The sequence below is a fragment of the Lissotriton helveticus genome, chromosome 6 (genome assembly GCF_964261635.1).
Source record: "Lissotriton helveticus chromosome 6, aLisHel1.1, whole genome shotgun sequence".
Classification (NCBI taxonomy): Eukaryota; Metazoa; Chordata; class Amphibia; order Caudata; family Salamandridae; genus Lissotriton; species Lissotriton helveticus.
The window spans coordinates 732,823,522-732,843,680 of NC_136067.1; the positions used below are offsets into that span (position 1 = coordinate 732,823,522).

The 20,159-nt window shown below is 43.0% G+C and overlaps 2 protein-coding genes across 5 annotated transcripts in view; one reads left to right on the forward strand and one right to left on the reverse strand.

Annotated features, from left to right (window-relative positions):
* MMS22L (MMS22 like, DNA repair protein) overlaps positions 1-1,307 on the forward strand; it is a 602,587-nt gene extending 601,280 nt beyond the window's left edge. For both annotated transcript variants that reach the window (XM_078648222.1, XM_078648223.1), the window contains one exon: positions 1,158-1,307. In XM_078648222.1, the coding sequence (XP_078504348.1) occupies positions 1,158-1,179 (22 nt within the window). In that variant the 3' untranslated portion in view covers positions 1,180-1,307. The remainder of the gene's footprint in view (positions 1-1,157) is intronic.
* A 2,811-nt stretch (positions 1,308-4,118) lies between these two features.
* The window catches only part of KLHL32 (kelch like family member 32), a 945,199-nt gene continuing 929,158 nt past the window's right edge, over positions 4,119-20,159 (reverse strand). For all 3 annotated transcript variants that reach the window (XM_078646842.1, XM_078646843.1, XM_078646844.1), the window contains one exon: positions 4,119-4,656. In XM_078646842.1, coding sequence (XP_078502968.1) covers positions 4,495-4,656 — 162 coding nt within the window. In that variant the 3' untranslated portion in view covers positions 4,119-4,494. The remainder of the gene's footprint in view (positions 4,657-20,159) is intronic.

A 20,159-nucleotide genomic window follows, 5' to 3' on the forward strand; every position in this document is an offset into this window, starting at 1 on the left:
ACCTGCACCAGCCATCAGAGAGATTATCCAGGGATAGTGAAACCTCCAGCCCTGGCACACCTCAGTGCCTCTCCCATCCTGGATGTCCAAAGCCTCACAGCTAAAGGTAGCCAGGGGCGCTGCAGGATTAAGCCCTGCAGTGTCCGTGGCTACACGCCGGTCAGTCACCCCACCCTTTCTTTACTTGTCCCAGAGTTGGGAAAATATGGGGTTTAAGAGCAGATAGCAGGAGCTGGAACCGCAAATATACGACTGCGCATATTTCAGTTTCACCACACTCCAGCACTGGAAGCAGAAATTGGCAGAACTTCAAACAGAACATGAGCAGGCTGCAAGGTAAGTAAAAGGGAAAAAAAACGTAAATGCTGTGTGTGACTGTATGTCTGTGAGAGAGTATGTGTGTGTGTCTGTGTGTGAGCAAGTCATTGAAGGAGTGAGCTAGAGTGGAGAAGAATGAGTGATGAGAAGAATGAGTACAAGTGAAAATGAATAGGAGAAGCAGTGAGTGTAGGTGAGTGTTACTGTGTGTGGGACTAAGTGAATCAGAGAATGAGTGAGTCAGTGATATTGAGTGAATCAGGGAGCCGGCTGAGTGAGAATAAGTGAGTCACAGTGAGATCGTGTGAATCTGAATGAATAGAACTGAGTTGAAAATGATTGGGTCAGATTGAGAATGAGCGAGATGGAGTCAGAGTAAGTAAAAGTAAGTGCAAGTGTGATTGAGCGTAAGTGAACTAGTAAGACTGAGTGCGAGCGAGTTGAGCGAGCGTGTCAAGTAGAAGTCAGGCTTGTTGTTTGAAATTCCAGCCAGGGACTATTCCCCACCACTTTAGGTTACAAGACACCACTGTTGGTTACTACAGCTGAGCAAGGAAGGGTTTATACTTAATCATTGTTCTCAGGAGGTAACTTCACAAAGAGGGTTTTAGCCTGTGTTGTGCTCAAGAAGAGTCAAATGAATTTCGAAAGCGAGATTTTCTAGATGCGCATCCTACAGCACATTGTGATTTAGGTTAAGCAAATCCTCCAGCATTTCGCCAATTTCCCGCAATATTAGCAAAGGTTCGCGATGGCTGAGTAATTAAACTAACTTGTTGTGAAAAACTTAAATGGTATGCATTACCTCCCCGTTTTGTTTGTTTCCCTTGCTTCCTTAGTGAAACAAAAGACGCCTCGTAGCTTTGATAAGTTGCACGTCATCACGTTCCTCTCCTGCCATCAGTGAAACTTCGGTGTAGGCGCGAGAGCAGTATTTCTCCTTTCGCTGCAGCAATGTTGCCACTTCCTGTCCAGATAGTCAAGGAGGGGCCGTGATAAACAGCAGAGGTATGCTCCAAGTAAGATGTTATGGCTTCCCCTTTGCCTTGTCCACACTATGAGAAATGCTTTGAGGGAGAGAGCGTGGACGCTTGCGCTGACTTTTTCATTCCCTGTTCTTTTCATCTGCGCAGCATGCCTTGTTGACACACTGGGAAGTGCTGCGCTGATCAAACCTGCAATTTTGAATACAAATCTTCTGACAAGCCCTCACGATTTAATAGTTTCTGAACCAAGATCCTGTCCAAATGTTCATATATAAAAGCGTTTTCACATTTCTAAATAAAGGAGTGTGCATTTGTGTTTAATAGTGACTCCGTTTCTTTTCTCAGCAAAATGTGAGATGAATTGTTGGAGGGGCTGGTAAACTGGGTTTAGGCGAACCTTCACTTGTGAAGCAGAGCTAATTATTAATTACCAATATGCCCTTCTTGAAAGTGTGCATACTTGTAACAGTAATAAAAGAAACCAAATCATGTAATGCCCATTGACAAAGTCTATAGGCCTCACCTATGAAACAAGAGCTATTGGCTTTGTTAATGGGTTTTTAAGCTATCTTGTATAGCCAGCAAGTTTTTTTTATTATAAAAAAAGCACAGGGATGCTGGCTGTGCTATTGCATGTTTTAAAAAAAAAATTATTGAGGGGGCAGGGCGGGAGGCAAAGTGTAGCGAGGGAGGATGTATTTTGGGTGAGGCAACCAGGAAACAGTATGTGGGGTAGAAATAGTTATTACGCAGTCAGCCCTGGATGCATCACAGCGCTTTTTTTATTGCTGGGTCCACGGCAACATGGAAGGTGGGTGGGGTCAATACGTACAATGGAGGGTGTGCATGTCATAGCTGTTTTTTTGTTATAGCGAGTAGGGGGCAACATGAAAAATGGAGGGACAGAGTACAGATGGGCAGGAAGATGCAACATGGACAAAGGAAGGAAGGATGGTAGCTGGGAGTAGCACCACAGACAAAGGAGGGTGGGTGGTAGCAAGAACCATGGACAATAGAAGGAAGGAGAGGCGGGTGGGACTATTAATAACAGACAACAGAACTTTGAGTTGTTTTTGGGACTTTCTTTACAAGTTGTGTTCAGGTAGTAGAATACCAAGGGTTTAAACAAAACAGAGCTCTGGATGGTTATAAATAATCAACTGTATTACGGATGCCTTGTGTATCTACCTCCAATGCACCAATGATTGCTGCACCTCTGCTTCCAATCCAAATAGGGGTGGCAGTGGTTAAAATGCTAATGTCGCCAACAAAACCACTTTCTCACCGTCCTTTGCTGTACAAATTGGCTCTGGCACTGCTTTGAAGCCCTCTTTTGTGCAGCCTGCTACACTTCAAAATGAGAAGTTCTGGATTGAACACGTTAGGTGGATTTACTGGACCCTCAGTGTTTCTGGGGACATGACAACCAGATATGGGTTGACAAAGCATCACAAAAAAACACAACTGAGTGCTGCAAAATTTGCCAATCCATGCCACAATGTCCTGGTTGTCTGATTATGAAACAAGACCTTGGATGCTTACATTCAGGGTAGAACTGTCTCCCAGGCACAACAAGAGTGTGGAATCCAAATATAGCACCAGAGTTAGCTCTGCCTCGTGTTCTTACAGGGGATGTGTTTACGACCTGAATTGGGGCAGAAGACCGAAGCCTGGCAGGAGTTAGCACAAGCTCATTTGGCAGTACCCTCTGAAATCTCAACAATTATCAAGGAAGTGTAATTTGAGGGTTATTTAAATTTCCCAAGACAGCCTCTGCCCACCCTCAGGCTGAGTGGTGTATGAGAGCCAGAAAGTGGTAACAAATAACAAAGGAGAACGCAGGGTGCATGGAGTGAGCCTCTCTACCCCACCCTCCCCTCTTTAACCCCCACGGTCTCCTTCACCCCAAATCCCCTGGGAGAGACAATACAGAAGGCATGGTAGATAGGAGGGCCTTAGCATTTCGGCATTTAGTAGTGGCAGTGGAGTCCCTGGCTCACAATGTGCAGACACACCTCCAGGGTATAACAAGCATTTGCAATGCAGTAGGTCTCTCATTTGCGAGAGTTTAAGCTATTGGTATTGTAAATGACAATGCCTTTTATTTATCCGTTTTGATAATTAACACATAAATAAAAGGCATTTACAATGTCAATAGCTCAAACTCTTGTAAATTCTAGACCTATTTCATTTCAAAGAAGCAGCCTCGATTGTCCTAGGCTGCTTGAAAAGTGAAAGTGCGCGTGGTGCGATGAAAGTTGCCGGCTAGCATGATGTGTCTGCAGTAGGAGAAACTCATTAAAGAAAATAGTGCTTACACTTACAGACTAAATAAGACACACTGTGTAACAACAGAAGTAAAAAGGCCAGTCCTCATGGGAGGTTACAAATGAAAACAAGGAGGGACTAACAAGCCTATTCACGATTCAAAAGCCAGCATTTACAAAGGACAATAACACAAGCCAATGAAAAATATGGGCAGAGAGTGGGCGGAGCTTCAAATACATACTTGAATAGAGCATGCCTCACAGAGCAGCGCATGCGCTGCTCATGCTCGACCTAAAAACTGTGTTGAGGAGGAAATATATAGATAATCAGTGTTATTACTGAAACTCGGTGACACTCGTTTAATGAGCCATAAACGAACAAAAGGCCAAAACACAAACGTACAACATGCAGGATTCACAAAACCTCCAATACAGATGCATGAGCCGACTGAGCCATCCAGCTGAATTAAGTGTAGGTATATCCTTCTGAAACGATTATTCTCATGATAAGGGAATATGTCGCTGTGATGAGTAATTCTACCACAAATCGACTACTACATAGAATGTAAATTTATTATGGTCTTTAAATCTTTAGAACTACTGACTTTGACTGAGTTGCATAATAATGTTTTCCTCTTCAAATAAGTCTGTCATTTTGTTCTCCAGTGGAACAGGGATACCAACCTGTTGTTGACATTGATCAAGCTGTATACAGACAAAAAAGAGTTTCCAGTGCACAAAAAAAACAATTTATATTCGTTTGAAGTGGCTTAGAGAGGATGGAGTGTAGATTCGGAATAGTTCTTTTGTGCCGGGTGTTGTTCTTTAAATCTGAAGTTTCCCACGCCACCCTCGAGAGCGGAAACTCGATTGCCCTTGACGCCGACAGTGAATTTTCTTGTTAACAGTACTTGTGTTCAAGGTCACACCGTGCCGATCCTGTGATGAGGCACTTGCAAGGTTTGAAGGTTGGGGCAGGTGAAGTACGGGGCCGGGAGGAAGCAGGCTGCTATCCCGTTGGATGCAAACGGAAGTCTTGGCCCGTAGAATACCTCTTCTTTCTCTTCTCTGCTAACGTCAAGAACCTGCGTAGATAGATAGAAAACCAGTCATGTCGCCATATTGTCTGCAACAAAGTCCACCCACCACTTAATGCTTTTAGGCAAATCTTGTATGTCATTTTTACCCCATGTCTGTCTTTACAGCACATATGTCTGCCAGAGCTTTTGTCGCTGTTCTTTTTTGAAATACATGCATGGTGTGCTTCAGAACACATTTCTCACTACATGATACTGGTTATTTGTTGCATTGTTCCGCCTCCAATGGAGTGCATAAGGTAGCCAACCAGAAATTATAAACCTCAACTGTACAAAGAATCATCACACTTTTCATTGTATTAAGTCCTTTATTTTTTATATTGCAGTACATGAAACGAATACATATTTGTATGTAGTTGTAAAGGGTTGCGTGCAAGCTTGACCGTAAAAACACAAAAATGTGGCTTTTCTTATTGTAGATCGTGACAGCCCGATACTAGTATGGCTCCTGCAAAAAAAAACTTGCACTGAACATGAAAAATGCAATCTCTGAACACTTTGTGCAGTCATTTTGGAGTCAGGCCATCTCTATATGTCATTAAAAGCCTATCCAAAGCCAAGTATCCTCACTTTCGCACATTTCAAGCATCTCCAGCCATTTTATTCTGCCATTTAATTCTTGTAAGATATCAACCATTTTCTGTCGTAGTTAGAGAACTTTTCCATATAAGATTCCCATAAGACCGCCATCAGTAGAACATAATCTTTATCAGGCCTGTTCAAGGAGGTCTTGCTGGGAAATTTGTTTCAAGACTTGCTTCTCATTCCAAAAGCGCTATGGGGCGTATCATTGAGGTGTGCATTTCTGCAGGGCAGGCATTACTTTGCACCTTTTATAGGCAATTGCACTTTCTAAAGTGCGCTATTACTTACGTTTGAATTTTTGAGCGTTAATGCATGTGCTACAGACAGCAAAGGGCCGAAATGGGCAGAGGAATTCACTGCTCACTGTTTCAAGCAGTGCTTTGTTCAGTACATGCATTAACTGAGAAATTTCAAATGCATGTGTTTTAGACTGTTCAATCACATACCAAGCATTGGCAAAGCCAGTCGGTCTCAGCAGCAAGACTTCCTGGCTTTGCCAATGCTTTTGTGTGTTAGAAAGTCTCAATGTAAGTGTGTGCATCTACAACGGCCATGGTTGAACAGGTTTGTAAAAACATTACAAATGCATTCAAAGACACCTGCCACAGATGTGCATATATTATTTGTTTTTCTCCACTGCTTTTTTCTATGTTAGGCTACATTATGTGTACAGTAGATTTCTATCTGTCCAGGACGTCTGTTGTCTGTAGACATTTTGCACATTTTGCTTTATCACTCTGCGTTTCAAATAATAATAATTTTATTTTGTACATTTAGGTAATCCCTTCTATCTTCTCCAGTAAATGTGCATTTCAATATTTGTATATGGCTAAAGGATTACAATCTAACACGAGGGAGTCTGTATTAATTTATTCAAGATTTTTATTCAAAGAGCCTCAGGCATGCGAGAAGGTACAAATGTGTTCTTTGGGTATCCCCCGCGCCTGAAAATACAGTTGGACAATTGGTAGCCTTCACATTTTCATGATTGAATTGATTATGATTTGGGGGAATGCAAGCTCCCAGGTGGGAGGTAGAAGATTTCAAGTGTACCTCAGTGGTTTGCTTAAGGAGAGAAAGCAAAACATTGTACATTGTACATTTAACAACAGGAGGATCTGAGGATTTGGAAGAGTTTGAGTGAGTTGGACAGTTCAGTATTTTGGTCTTCCTCCCTCCTAATTAGGACTCCAGACTAACGCAGCAGGTAGGTTTGAATTTAGGCTGGTCTGGAAAGGGAAAGATTCATGTTTCAATGGCCAACCACATGGCTTGAGGCCAGATTGGTTAAAAAAAAAGTTACATTAATAGAACTGTTCCCAATTGTTTTTACATTACAGGTCTGGGGCAAATGCCTGTGTGACAGTTCTGATATATTTTGGTCACAATCATGTCAGTGGTAGGCGTGACCAATCAGCAGGGAGCATTGTGTATTTTGGTCATTAGATTACTCAAGACTCTAGTTCTCATTTACTTGAAGCCGAGCATTTTGTTTAAAGCTAAACATGTCTCAGGTGTAAAGAATAATGCTGCTGATGCTTTCTCTCATTCCAAGACACAGAATTCCAGGTCTTCCACCCAGAGGCCGAGGAGGACATGACACCCTTCCTGGAGTTACGTAGGTATCTTGGTGTCCACGTCTACCATGGCTTATTTCAACTTCTCTATCACCCAAAACTAAGAAGTCTTATGAAGGAACATGGTGCCATCACACCCAAATATTTTTAGCTGGGATGGTGTGGGAACATGCTCATTATTAAGAAATGGTTGGTTTGCGTGTAGAAATTGAAAGAAAGGGGGCGCTTAGCCGCTTATGCACATAGGCAGCAATGTCGATTTTCACCAAGCTGCAGGCGAGGGGTAGCCATTCAAACTACTTCTTAGAGAAAGAAGTGTTAGAGGAATGGGCTTGCTTTGATTAAACTCCTAGAGACAGTAGGAGGCCCATATACTTTCAGAAAATGTCACTATTAACAAAACAATTGCCAGCTGTGCGCTTCTCCTACCTTACGGTGGTAAATTTGTAGTCTCCCTTCACTCTGGCATTTTATGAGACAAGCAGGGAAGTTAGTGCCTAAGGCAAAAAGGGATGTGCAGGGGGGCTATGAAGAAAGGAAATTACCTTTGGTCAAGGCTACTTGAGGGCTAGGCTCCGAAGATCAAAGACAGATTAGTTGGCAAAAGGCGATGAGTCATATTAAGGGAAGTGCTTGCGTCCTGTCACAGCCATGATAAGATACTTAGAGCTGCATCGTGTCATACAAGGGCTTCTGCTGTTGATTCACAAGGATCTCAGCCCAGTATCCTGCAGCCAGTTTGGTAGTGTATGTTCTTTCACACTAGAGACCGCTGATTTGGACCATAAACATTTTAACCCCGTTCCTTTCGGACAGTTGTTGCAATGAAAGAAGCAGGGGTGGAATTATAGGCACAGGAGGATTGGGGCGTGGCAGTCAAATTCTTACAACCAATATATCCACCCAGAATTGAGATAGGTTTTGTAGGTGCTTTGTTACTAATCCCCTTTCTGTCTTTTGTTTTCTTCTAGTTTCTCGCAATATGGTTGGTTTGGGAACTTGGTCACTGTTTTGTGAGCAGATGGGGCAACTGGGTGAATAGGTCACTGAAATGCATTCCTGGCCTGAAAGTGCTATGTTTCTCATAAGAGTACTTTGCCTGAGTTAGCTGAAGGAGATAATTGTGAGGACAATGCATTGCACGGTGTACATGCTCAAAGATGTGGTAATCTGTCACTAAGGAGGCAATGTCATAGTGGGCTCTTCTAGGGAAGAGGTGGTAAATGCAGTTATGAAACAATTAAGCATGGGTGGAAATTTTGTTCCGCTCGCGGAATTTGCGAATTTTTGGCAATTTTGCGATGCGCGAAATTGCCCAAAAATCCGCAATTCACGAGTTGGCGGAATTTTTTTCTTGTTCGCGCTTCAAAAATACAATCTTGCGCACGCGGCATTGACTTACCATGATTCTGCGTTCGCTGATTAGTTTTCCTCCCTGTTTGCGTGCGCTGCGAGATTTTGGTAGCTGGCCGAGCGACGGGGCCGATCCTGCGAATGAGTATCTTCCCACTTCAAATACTCACATTGAACATGAGTAAGTTGAAGAAGCACAAGAGGAAGTGAAATGGTTCTTTGGTTTCTACTAGAAAGCGCCGTACTTCTAGGTTCTGCTCTCGCACTACACATTCAGCGACGGTGGCTGGGTCAACTCCACACTTTCCAGAGTTCCCTGGAGCAACACCTGCCGAACTCGAGGAGTTTTAGGATGCCATGCACTCCATCTTTGAGAATGTGCCTCCGCTGGTGCTCCTTTGCATCTCATGTAGCAGAGAGAGGCTTCCTTCAGCGGGTTGCCCTCAACACTAGCCAGGCCACCTGGATCCACCCCCATATCCAGGCTGACACAGGTGAAGACTAGCGCCTCTGTTCCAATCGATTTGATGCTGTCTCCTGCTAGTTCAACGCCAATTGAAGAGGAACGTATTGGCCTCTCTGACTCCACGACAGTGCCCCATCCACTCCGGCGCCGCCCAAATCCTACCCAGCCGCACCAGACTTCCCATCTTTTCCTGTAGGAGGTGATGATGAAGAGGGTTATTTCATCCTAGAGGACGACTCTTCCCAGGAGGAAATTTTGTATGAGGAACTGGGTGATGCCAGCGCCTGGTATCCTCTCCAGACACTGGCCTGATTACTCCTCTGGTCCCTGCCACGGTGTTAGGCACATCTTTTGCAATTATGATGCACAAGGCAGTGGATGTCCTTGATCTACACTTCTTTTCAGTCGAAGTCAAGACCAATGTCTTGACAACTGGGGGTAAGCTCTGCAAAGTCCCTTCTCTTTAATGGGGCACTCAACAATGTTCTCCTGGAGTCCTTGGACAAACTTTGCACGGGTGCTCCTGTTCACAGATAGAATGTCCAGTGCCATCACCCTACCTCCCTAGTCCCAGGCTTCCTGTCACAGCATCCCGCTCTCTATCACCTGGTGCTGCAGGCTTCGATGGCCAGGATAAAACCAAGCACGTTCCCTACCACCTCACCAGATAGGAAATCCAAGAGGCTTTGAGAAGAGGATCTTCGGTCTCTTGGGCTTATACTCCCATGTCTTGTTTGATTTGGTTGCACAGCTGCTGCCCATGCTTCCTGAGGAAGGTCGGTTCATACTGAGCCAGCCATTGGCTGATGGCAGGGACACAGTGACTTCTACAGTGGCACTGATGCCAAGCATGGATGCAGTCCACTGAGTTTTCATGGGATGTCCAATCGTATTTGATAGACATGCCTTTTGTGGACTCCTGCTTCGTTGGTGACAAGGTTGACAAAGCACTCGAGTACTTCATAGAGAGCATTGCCACTGCCAAATCCCTGGGCCTCTCCCTGGACTTCCGCCAACAGCAACAGTCTTATTGCCTCTTCCGTGGCCATGATCAGGGCCTCCCATGGGCAACTACTATACTCATTTTATTCCACAGGCCAGCAAGCTTCCTAGGTTGCTTTTGTGGCTGGGGATGCAGATCCCATAGAGGATGTGGGACCCACACCCAGCATACTGTCCTGTCTAGTCCTACCGTAATGTCAAAACCACTTTAGTGGGTCCTCCATGTAGCACACCCATCACATTGGCTGCAGTTTCCAGTACCATTTGTCCCAATGGCAAATATTAACTTCTGACAAGTGGGTGCTACAGATGGTTTAAAAGAGTTATGCCCTACTCTTCCTGCAGACTCAACCACTGTTGCCACCATCCCCAGAACTGCTGACATAGGAGCATCTCTTTTTTTTCTCTGTCAGGAAGTGCAGGCTGTGTTGGCCAAAGGAGCCATCAGGAGGGAGTCCACATAAGAAAGAGAACGTGGTTGATATTCCAACTACTTTCTGGTGCTGAAAACTGACAAAAGCCTTTGTCCTATACTGGACCTTCGACCTTCCAATGGCTTTATATGGAAATAGAAATTCAAGATGCTCACATTGACTTAGGTTCCGTCTGCCCTGGACCCCAGGGACTGGATGGTAGCATTGTATCTCGAGGATTCATATTTTCAGATTCCTGTCCTGCAGGTCCACAGGCGTTATTTGAGGTTCATGGTAGACCAAGAGCATTTCCATTTTGCTTTGCTCCTGTTTGGCTTCATTAGTGCCCCTATGGTGTTCACGAAAGTGATTGTAGTGGTTGCAGCACACTTGCAGAGCTTAAGGGTCCCAGTCTTCCCCTGCCTCGATGGCTAGCTGTTGAAGGCAGATCATATCAGTCAGTCATTGTACACCTCTTGCAAGGGTTCACTATCAACATGCTAAAGTCACACCTGACTCCCTCTCAGACGGTTCTTTTCATCAGAAACATTCTGAAAACGATACAGTTCATCTACCCACCAGAACGGAGTTCAAGAACATTTAGGCTAAGATCTCAACTTTTCTAGCTCAGTCCTGGATTTCACGGAGCGTGACTCTGAGGCTGCTGGGTCTAAAGGCCCCCTACATCCTGTTGGTGAAGCACGGTCTGTGGCATATGTGGGCTCTGCACTGGAATCCGAAGTCCTAGAGGTCACTACACCAGGGAAATCTCTTCGACCTGGTCTAGATTACAGGGCAGACTATGGAAAATCTGCAGGAGTGATTGACCAACCGTAACTAAATCAGCTGCAGACACCTCTCCCTTTCCCACCCGGAAACAACAGCGGTGACCGACGCATCACTTCTGTGTTGGGACGGCCACCTGGGAGAGTTGGAGAGCAGAGCACTCAGGTATCCGTTCGAATCCCAGCTCCACATCAACCCTATGAACCTGAGGGCTATCCGCTTGACATTGAAAGCCTTCTTCACATCCATCAAAGTAACGTTGGTTCACGTGTTGATGGACAACACCACTGCCATGTGGTATTACAACAAACAGGGAAGAGTGGGGTCATTGACTATGGATATCGTCCTGGTCGTGCCGCACCTAGTGGGATCTGTGAACACCAGGGCAGACAAACTCAGCCGTCGATGACTTGTGGATCACAAATGGTGTTTACTTCCAGAGGTGGCACAAGGTCTCTTCCAAGAATGGTGAAAACCTTGGTTCGATCTATTTGCCACCGATGAGAACAAGCAATGTTGGCAGTACTGAGCTCTGCAGTTTCCAAAGCAGCTCTTGCTCAGAGACGCTTTCTGGTTAGACTGGAACCTGGGACTCCTGTAGGACTTTCCACCAATATGCTTATTACCCGAGTTCTCAAAAAGATCCGGACTGATTGGGTCTAAGTCATCTCAGTGACTCTGGGCTAGGCGAGGAAAGTTTGGTATCCCGAACTCCTTAGCATGAGCATCTTTCCACCAATCAGGTTGCCTCTTCTGGAGAATCTCCTGTCCCAGCACCAGGGCATGGTCTTGTGGCCGAATCTGCGTACACTCCACCTTCCTGTGTGAAGATTAAGCAGCAGCAGTGGAATGCCTTTGATCTTCCTACCAAGAATTTTGATATCATCTTGGCAGCCAGGCATCCCTGTATACGCCTGCCATTGGGACACATTTGTGGCTTAGTGCTCCTCCCATCATGTTGGCCCACTTTCTGCTCTTGATGAGGGTGTTATTTTTAGTGTTGTTATTAGCTGGGCAAGCCTTTACCTTGTGCACCATTAAAAGTTATGTTTCTGCCATCTCTGCTTTTTTGAGGTTGCAGAATCAACCTCGCTGTTTAAGTCACCTTTTGTGACCTGTTCTCGTAAGGCTTTGCAACATTTGCTCCATCCTATTTCTTTCATAATGCCATAATGGGACCTTAATTTCGTCAAATGTCACTCATCAGCTCTCCAATAAAACCCCAACATAGCTGTCAACTGAGACATCTGACTCTTAAGATGGTTGTCTTAGTACCAATACACTGACCAAGAGGGTCAACAAGCTGCAAGATTTTTAGTCCATCCTCCATACACTAGCTTCTATCCAGACAAACTGATTCTTCGGGCTCATGCCTCCTTCTCCATTCCACGTTGGCCAAAACATCATGTTGTTGATATTTTTTTCTTCATCTGATCCTTGTAAGGAAGAATAGAGGCTTCACCGTCTGTATCGGAAAAGAGCTTTGTCCATTTATATTGATTGTACCAACGACCACCAGGTGGACAGTCACCTTTTTGAGAGAGAACCATCTCCCTATGGTTTGTACTTTACATTAATATCCACTAGACACTAGCTAAAAAGCAGCCTCCTGACAGCTTGCTGGCCCATTCCACCAAGGCTAGGAGCTACTATGGCATTAGTGGTCTGGGTTCTTGCCCTGGATGTCTGCCACATGGGCACACGTTCACGAAGCACTAGTGCTTGGGCACTCAGGTCAGTCTGTCATACGGTTTATACCTCTTCAGTAAAACTGTGTGTTTGTTAGACCATATAAACGTCAGGATTGTGCCAGACTGATTCTGTGCACACCCTCAGGATATGTTGGCCTGTATCCCTACTGGCCCACAGTACACCATCTGAACCCCTAAACTTACAGGGTAACAAATGTGGGTGCAACCTCAGAACATGACAGCCCAGACCCCTCAAGGAAATAGTGGTAACAGATCTAGAACCCTTTTGTTTGGACTCTCATGCATGCCCAAAGAAATACTCAGAAAGGCGTTTCAATATTTATTGAAGCATTGTGATTCTTGCATAAAAATATATGTGCCGGGATAATCAATAAAATGAAACCGATTAGCATAGTTAGCATTACGAGAATAGTGAAGAAGACTAACATTTCCACTATTGTGCTAAGGCCGTGAGTATATGCGGGCATATAGGCGCTGTGCATGCATACTGTACGGGTGGTCCGTCTTGGTGTAGAGCTTGGTTTAGAGGGACGTCCCTTGAGTTGGTACGCAGGAATCAGCTGAGCTGGAATTCCAGCATGTAGTGACCTCGCAGTGTCAGCTGAGTGCTGCTCTCCCTAAACAAGGAAGTGGGTCTGTATATATAATATCAGCATCTATGTGGCCATGTCGCAAACCCTGTCAGGCCGTTTTGTTTTTTTCTAGTCGCCTATAAGTCAATAACATAAATAACATTTGTGCAGTGAACTTTATCCCTTGTACTGAATGTTTAAGGTGCCGTGATAGTGTGCCTATGAAGTGAAAATGTAAGCAATGCAGATTCAGAGAATGTTATCCAGCATGGCCATGCACACAAATGTATGTCAATAGTCACTGTGTTTATAAAAGAAGGTAACTTTAGAAATGTGATCATGTAATTGGTGGCGTTTCTAACCGGGCCTATCCTGACAATGTGACAAGTCAAGATGGGCATTTTGCCCGTTTGGTCCTCCAGGATTTTCCAGTTTTAGCCAGTTTGCAGTCCCACAGTCGGGGAGGGGTAGGGGGCAAATTGCTTGGGAATCTATTCTAAGGTGAGGAATCTGCGGTTACAAGTCTCTATCAGAACAAGTTACATTTGGTAAGTTTTTTCTGATAGAGACTATGTACCTGCTGATTCCTCACTTTGTTCACCCATTGCGGAGTTAGTGAGGGAGGGCGAATGACTGGTGGAGTTAGTGTTGCTTGAGCTGATTAGTAACAATACTGGGGAAGTTTAAATCGTTCAGCTTAATGCATTAAGGCCTTGCATGAGAAGTTTTGCTCTCCCAGCGTGGGCCTTGGAGGGTTTAGTCATTTTTTACGGAGGAGGGCACATACTTCTGACACCTGTGTCCCCATCCCAGAAGACCAGAGGGGCAAAAAGAGGGAGGGCTAGGTCCAGGTTAGTGTCGAGGAACGAATGCCCAAGACTGATTACAGAATATGGGTGTTTGAGGGCGTTATGGGCACTCTAACACAGAGATGGCAGTTTCCATCTTAGACAGTCATTTTTCAAGGGTCATGTAAGGGGAGGTATGAGCTGTCAACATCTTGATTTGGCCATAAAATTCATTCCCAAAAGGTAAGATGTGTTTCAGGGCTGGAACACTACTGTCCTGCAAACCTCAAGACATCTACTTCTTAGAAAAATGCGTGATGTCATTATTTTAATATTTTTTAATTTTTTCATCAATTGTGGATTGCTTTTTCAATCGGTTTCTTTCTTTTGTAAATAAATGCGACCCACGCTTTCCAATGACAAGAATTGGATCTATGTGTTCTTAGGGGGGGAGATGTAGGTCCAAGTCTCACCTGTCCACAACCTATAGGTAGTGTCCCTAAACTTCAATTTAAAATGGCGCCCTTTTCATTGTCAGCCGGTGCAGCAGTGGATACTGAAACCGATGGATGCAGTTGATTGAATGCAAGGGTATTTAACAATGATTAGAGGAAACAGACCGGTAAAGGACTTTAAGCAGATGAGATCCCTCCATGAGTATTGAACATGATTCTGTAGCTTCACTATCGGAGCAGCAAGGTGATGACGTATACTAACGAAAAGCTCTTTTAGACCTCCGCAATATAATTTGCGGAGTTTTCCTATTCTCTATCTGAGGATGATGCACTGAGCAGCTCATATAAACAAGTGAACAATTGTTAAGCAGGAAATATGTATCCACATCACAATATTCTTTTTTTTTTTTTTAAATATGTATTTGTACCTTAAAATGTTTATTTCCAATTCAACACAGTACATTCACGAATCCTTAAACCACAATTTCTCCCTATTAAAAAATAGCTCACATCGTAAAATTGAGACTAAACCACACCTTCCACCATAGAAATCAAAAATTGTTTGATATTTTTTTTTACTTGGGCTCAGATCATGATGAAAGGCTGTGTGCAGTGGGTTTTGGGACCTGAAAAGCTAGATACAGGACATTCCTTTTGCCCAGAGCCTTTTCTGCTGGCCTGAGGGCCTTGCTCAATGATTCATTGCTTTGACTAGATTCCAAAGTCTATCATTTAAGTAGTTAAATAAACACTATAAAATCTTTGTGGCTGGAAACGTACAGATAATTAATTACTCCCTATATACAATAACGCATGATACCCTAAACCTGAACTCACCACAAACTTTTCAGTTGCAGGGATGTTATGGTTGCAATTTGAAACATAAAACCACTGATAGTCACACAACCGTATCGACCCCTTCCTCAAATGCACTGCTCAGTACCCATTTAAGAAGTGTATGGGGCTTCTGAAGGGACTGGACAGCTTCCCTGATAAGCCTTTGATGGCTGTTTAACCTCCTCCACTGACACTTGGAGGCATAGGTGGAGCCTGTTTTTTTAATTTTGTAATATTTATTTGGGATTAAGATTCTTTTAAGTATTCATCCTTTTCCACTTCCTTTCTCTCCCACTACTGTAGAGTGAGTAGGAGACAGTGTGGAATTTCCAGGTGTGATATTTAAAGTCTCATAAAGACTCCCAAAGCATGCACTGCAGACAGAATCTGTTTTTGCGAGCTCGAAGAACATAATCACAATATTAAAATTGTATTGCAAGTCGCAAATGTATTTTTGACTCGTAGTGTGGACGCTGCTTTTCCTTGTGAACCTTAAGCAGAGTGAGTGGCAGAGGCATCCCTCTTCCTGCCAGTTCGAAAGGAAGTGCATTGATGATTTTGACTCCTCCTCCTGTCACAAAGCATTGAAAGACTGTCAATGGCCAGTAGCCTTTGTGCAGTGGAAGCTTTTCATAAGACACTTTCCATTATATGAATGACCTCTGTAGGTTCCAGATGGGGTGGGGCAGGGACACAGACAGGTTCCAAGGGTTGCTGAATGCATCCCTGCACGCCCCTTTGCACATTACCACTTCTGGGGATTTTGCAACTCCTGTCCCCAGAGTTACAATAATGTCTCTTTGGAAATGCAAAAAGGTAGGTATGCAGGCCTTCATCTCTTCATTCATATGTGATCTTGAGGATTTGAGGAAAGAATTCTGCCTCACAAATATTGAAGAGGCAGGATTTCCGCACCCTGTGGCCATGCTTTTTGCACTATGCCTGACTGATGAGAATAGTCAAAGTTGCATCACAGATGCTGTGCAGATACAGGGCCTGATTCAAAAATTTCATTTTGTAGTGGTAAATTTAGTAGTATTACTAACGTAGTTCATAAAGCAATTCACAAACCTAGATGTGGAGACCTCCGCAACTCCTTTTCTGTGCAGAGATATGTGGACACTAAGGTATTCTTTTTAGTAGTAAATGTTGGAAGACCAGATGGAGTGGCTAGAAAAAAGGAAATACTTACTGCTAAATGGGAGAGTTTAAGGGAGGGAGAAAATACAAACCCACCTTTAAAAGAGCAAACCTATTTCAATTCACAAACTACACTTTTAAAGTTACTACAGCCAAAAAGGTCCCAAACAGTAGTACTCTAGTTCAGCCTTGTAGTAAGATAAGCACCACAACTGTCCACTCGCAGGTACTGAAACACACTCATGGAAATTAAGAGGCAGGGACTTAATATAGCACTTCATATGAAATAATATTAAATAAATTCAGTTATCTCTAGTTTTAGATTTGCTGTAAATATAAAATGTGTTTTGTGTTAATAAGATAGCTGGATCTAAAAATAGAATATTTATAACTACAAAAATTAATATTTTAAACGAATACAAAAGCACTTAACTATTACTGAAATGTAAAAAAATATTAAAATTACAAAGATGCTAATGTGGGTGTTTTAAAAAAAATTGATCACATAATCTTTATAGTGCATTCATATATTTTATTATTTAATCATTTAAATTGAGTTAAAGTGCTGTCATTTTTTAAATTTGTTATTAGTTAATTAATTCAAATGAATGTACTTTTTTATTTTACATTCATATGTTTGATATTGTTTTAAGAATTATTAAACTTTATCATTTTTCTTTATATTTACTATAGTGCGATCTCTGCCTCGTGGCCCAGCTACGTTTGAAAAGTTACTAGTAGTAGCTTTGCGCTCATAAATTCAGTCTTTGATGTCTTCACACCTTCCACTAAGAGGGAAGAGACATGCAAGTCTTTAATGTAAATCTATACTTTGAAATTTTGAGTAGCAAAAATGTATAGCTTTACACCTATGTGCAAAAGTAAATGTACATATATATAAATTTACGTTTAGTCAATTTACCTTTGTAAATCAGTGATGAATTTGCTCCCCTTTCGTAGTCCTGTGTGAAAATCATTGGGTTCTGCCTTCAATACATCCTCTTGTGCCCACTAGTTGTTCTCGATATTGACTATATTTAAAATTTTGCAAGTGTTTCCTGAATGATGAGCATCCTCTACCTCCTGGATCAGCAACGATGGGTAATGGCCCCATACAATGGGGCTCTACCCTGTCTCCCAAATGACAATGCAATTATCACTGTATACTACCATCGTCACTTAAGATTTGTTCAAGCAAATGTATTTTTTTTAAGTTCATCATCTTTCCACATACCTAATCCATTATTCCAGTGCAACAACAAATTGCTATTTTTTATAAATACATTGACCTTATATATGTTTTTACGTCCCCAGCTCTCCCACAAATTTATAGATGCTGAATTTTGGTAGTCTCTTTACTGTTTCAACATATTTCTGTAAAATGGAAACATTACTCTGTAGGATATTAGGTTTCTTCTCTGATTTGGACTCTGTAGTCAGGGTGAAAAATAGACAGTGCTTCCTCCCGGTGAACGCAGCATTTATGCGTGATCCAAGGGAATAGGGTACCGGATATTCATGAAAGATGACAGACACATGCCGGCTCAGTTGTATTATTTTCAAACGAAAGGTCCCTAAAGAAGAGAATGCTGGACTGTAGCCTCACACAGATCTTTGTTTTGAGTTCAGTCCCTCCACACAGCTTCACTTGATTAAATATTGATCGACGATCCAACTGATTAATATTAAATAAGTTGCTCCTGGTGTGGTGTACAGCGTACACCGGTAACATGAATAGAGGAACTGCCAAGTTTGTTAGATTTTTTGCACATCCTACAGGTGTGAAAGGCTATGAAAATCTGTCTGTGAGTGTGCATGCAATAATTATAAAAGTTGTGATGGTGTGACTTTGTATTTCAGTGAGTTTGGAACGGTTTATGAAATAAGTCTATGACGCCTTTATTCGAGGAGCATTTTTGTATCCCAATGACGTGCCTAGTGGATTGTGTTGTATGGAAGAGTGTGCGTAAATTTCCTTGGACAACAACCTTATGTCAGCTGTCTTCTGAATAAAAGAATGCAGTGCATAGGTTATTCCAGAAGGTGGCAGAGCTGCTGCAATGGTGTAAATGGTTAGAGGCTGAAACGCGTGAAGCGCATGCAGTTGTTTTTATGGGCATCAATTAAGGGGCTGAATTTGACTGCCTTTGGAGATTTATGAAGTAATACTTCAAGGTGAATTACCAAAACTGCTGAGTTTGTTGTCTCCCAAGTGTAATATAAACCTACTACTGTCAGTTCCACAGTTGCAACAGGGTTTCCCCTGCTTCGAGCTGCAAAACCTTGCCTCCCCACACAATGTAACAAGGTTTTACCTGGCAATATTTGTGTATGGAAAAAATGCTCAGTCTGTGCAACGTTTTTTTCACAACAGGTAATCCAAAATTGGATGTGAGCTCCAATTTTGGCTAATGGGTTTAGCATGACTTTCAAAATAAGGAACCAAGTATCAGATTAACTTACTATTTGCAGTGGGTTTAGGTCATAAAAGTGACACACACCAGTAAAAACCTATGATTGACATCACGCACACTTTGCCCTATGGTGCAAGGGTATATGTGGTGGCACATGCCAGCCTAAAGTGCGCCAGTGCAGGGAAAGAGGAACAGCGCCACATCCTAGGAGATATGGTGGTGTTCAGCTCTCTCCCTTGCATACAACGCTGTGCAGTAACTTTCGGTACTGCCCTACTTTGCATGAAAAGTTAGTACTACCATTAGAACATTTATCACAGGTTTACTTTGATTCACAATGCACGTAGCACTGAGGAGCATATTATCTAGTAATGGCGATACTGATCGCCAGCGCAAGCTATCAGCATTATACATATCGCTTCCTTTCCTGGATACTTTTCGCATTTTTTCCGACTTATTATTAACAGTTTGGAAAGATGCGAAGGTGTCCAGGAAAGGAAGCTAAAACTCCAGCTAACAAGCAATAGTGATTCATGCGATAGCATGGGATCAGCGTGTTCGCGGCGCGTTAGTATTTCAGCTAACACCCTTCATGTACTGATTGAAGAGGGAACAAATGATCGGGAGCAGGAGAAAGGGGCAATAGAAGGGGAAATGGAAATGAATACAATGGAGCACAAAGTGGTGTTGGTGGTTACCTAGCTAAGTTCGTTCTGCAATAGAACAAAGGACTGAGAGGCAATACATGAACATAAAACAATAATTACAAATAATAATAATAATTACAAAGCCCATTACACAGGACTATTTGGAGATGGGTATTTGGAGTCAACTGAAGAAAAGTCTTGTTCACTTTCTCCCATGTATATGTTACCGTTGCAAAAGGGTGAACTTTTCTCATGTGCCTCCATGTTGCACTTTGTTTAGTTAGGTTCTTAACCAAAACACACAAAGTACAGAGGGGTGAGTGGAGAAGAGAAACCCTCTTCGACCTCCCGCTCAATAATTAAATATCACAAAAAGAAGAGAGATAAACCATTAAGTGGAGATAGAAAACGTGTGTGCGAATGCACCAATTTTGTAAAACTGCCCTCACACACAGCAAGCTGTGTCATGCTTCATCATAGGGCTGCTAACACACCTCCGCGCCAGCCCAGCGGTGGAAGTGGAGCAATAGGGAGGGAAAGACAATACAACACAGAATGTGAGAGTGGAATCACAGGTGAGATAAGAGTGCAGAACAAGTGATAATAAGTGATATAAAACTGGTCCCGGGGGATCCTTATTCCAAGTTTAATTTTAGGTGCCCCGTCCAGAATATAAAACAAATACCTGGCAGGTTCGAGAGCTTATAATGAGATTCCAAACCCCCCACTCTGCATATATGTCGA